Source organism: Limulus polyphemus, unplaced genomic scaffold (assembly GCF_000517525.1).
Source record: "Limulus polyphemus unplaced genomic scaffold, Limulus_polyphemus-2.1.2 Scaffold6309, whole genome shotgun sequence".
Classification (NCBI taxonomy): domain Eukaryota; kingdom Metazoa; phylum Arthropoda; class Merostomata; order Xiphosura; family Limulidae; genus Limulus; species Limulus polyphemus.
The window spans coordinates 24,793-26,484 of NW_013671919.1; the positions used below are offsets into that span (position 1 = coordinate 24,793).

The 1,692-nt window shown below is 33.0% G+C and overlaps 1 protein-coding gene across 1 annotated transcript in view; it reads left to right on the forward strand.

Moving 5' to 3' along the window:
• Window positions 1-225: 225 nt before the first annotated feature.
• The window catches only part of LOC106473596 (two pore potassium channel protein sup-9-like), a 4,028-nt gene continuing 2,561 nt past the window's right edge, over window positions 226-1,692 (forward strand). The window contains exon 1 of the mRNA XM_013934280.2: window positions 226-427. Coding sequence (XP_013789734.2) covers window positions 379-427 — 49 coding nt within the window. The 5' untranslated portion in view covers window positions 226-378. The remainder of the gene's footprint in view (window positions 428-1,692) is intronic.

Below are 1,692 nucleotides of genomic sequence, written 5' to 3' on the forward strand. Positions count from 1 at the left end.
ATTCACGCACTTTACTTACGACTTGACTCGATTATCTGTCTCTATCTCTTCAATCTGCAATTATTCTCGTCCCGTCACTTCTTGCCAGTCTTATATATATAAAAAATAGAAGGCGTGTAGAAAAGACCAGAGTTGCCACGAACAGACATGATCCTTCTAGAATCTCATGACGTGTACCTAGAGTCACGTGACTTTCGCTGTCGTAACAGTATTTTAGGCTATCACCGGTGAGGATTAAGACCTAAACCAAAAACTTAGCTTGGTGATATGCTGCTGGAAGAAAAGGTGTTGTAAACACTTTCCACCACAGTTACAGCCATGTTTTTTCAAGCAGTTGAAAAGCTTAATTTATCCTTTTTTTTCCTCATCTGAGCTATTATGTTGCAGTTTAACAGGAAAATAAGTGTTTCTCGTGGAACAAGGTCAGGTAAGCCTAGTTTTGCACTCGACTGTATAAAGTTTCGTTTAGCAGGTAAGTCTGTTGTTTATAATAAATTATACTTGTCATAAAACTTTAATATTAGGCGTATTTTACTCTTAACACTACATTTTTTTATTCAGGCCTTTAGGTATTTTCAAGAATTAGAAGAGCGTATAATAATAATATTTCAAGTACACTATTTGTTACATCCATTACGGACAATGAGTTTCGCTTAATGATACAACAAACACAGTAGATTACTATTTACATAATCTGTTTGTCAGAATAACAATTGCTATAGTGTGAAAGCGTTTTCCAAGCTGACGAAGCATGATCATAATTAATTATAGATAACGAATACAATATGAAAAATGTAAGAGGCCATTATTATACGCTCTTCTAATTACTCAAAATCTCTAAGAGACGAGATGTGGTGTTAAAAATATGAGAGACGTAATACTAACGTCGTATGGCAAGTATAATTAATTAAACTCGTACTTCGCCAGCTAGGACGAGGCTTTCACACTGTAATAAGGTAGCCGTTTCTTAATCCGTTTTACAGTAGGCCTTATGAGGCAACGAAAACCACATTAAAGAAATTTATACATTATATGTATACATATAAGAGACTTAAATTGTCTTATATATATTAAACGTAACCTTGTTTTTAACAATTTGAAGACTTGCTTATAACTTTGGTATAGTTTTAACAAAAATAGAGTCTTAAATCGTTTTAAATATATTAAACGTAACCTTGTTTTTAACAATTTGAAGACTTGCTTATAACTTTGATGTAGTTTTAACAAAAAGAGAGACTTAAATTGTCTTATATATATTAAACATAACTTTGTGATTAACAATTTGAAGACTTGCTTATAACTTTGATGTAGTTTTAACAAAAAGAGAGACTTAAATTGTCTTATATATATTAAACGTAACCTTGTGATTAACAATTTGAAGACTTGCTTATAACTTTGATGTAGTTTTAACAAAAAGAGAGACTTAAATTGTCTTATATATATTAAACGTAACTTTGTGATTAACAATTTGAAGACTATAGAAATAGGGATGTAATGATCGTATTACCATTTTCTCCCCACTTAATTACTATTAAAGGGTATAGTTCTGAGAACCGATTACTCGAATCCAAGCGTGACTGAATTCGCTTTGAACGATTCACAATGAATAGGACTGGTGGCTAGGACGCTCGGTTCGATTCCCCATCACCGAACGTGCTCCCCCTTTCAGCCGTGGGGGCGTTATAATGTGAC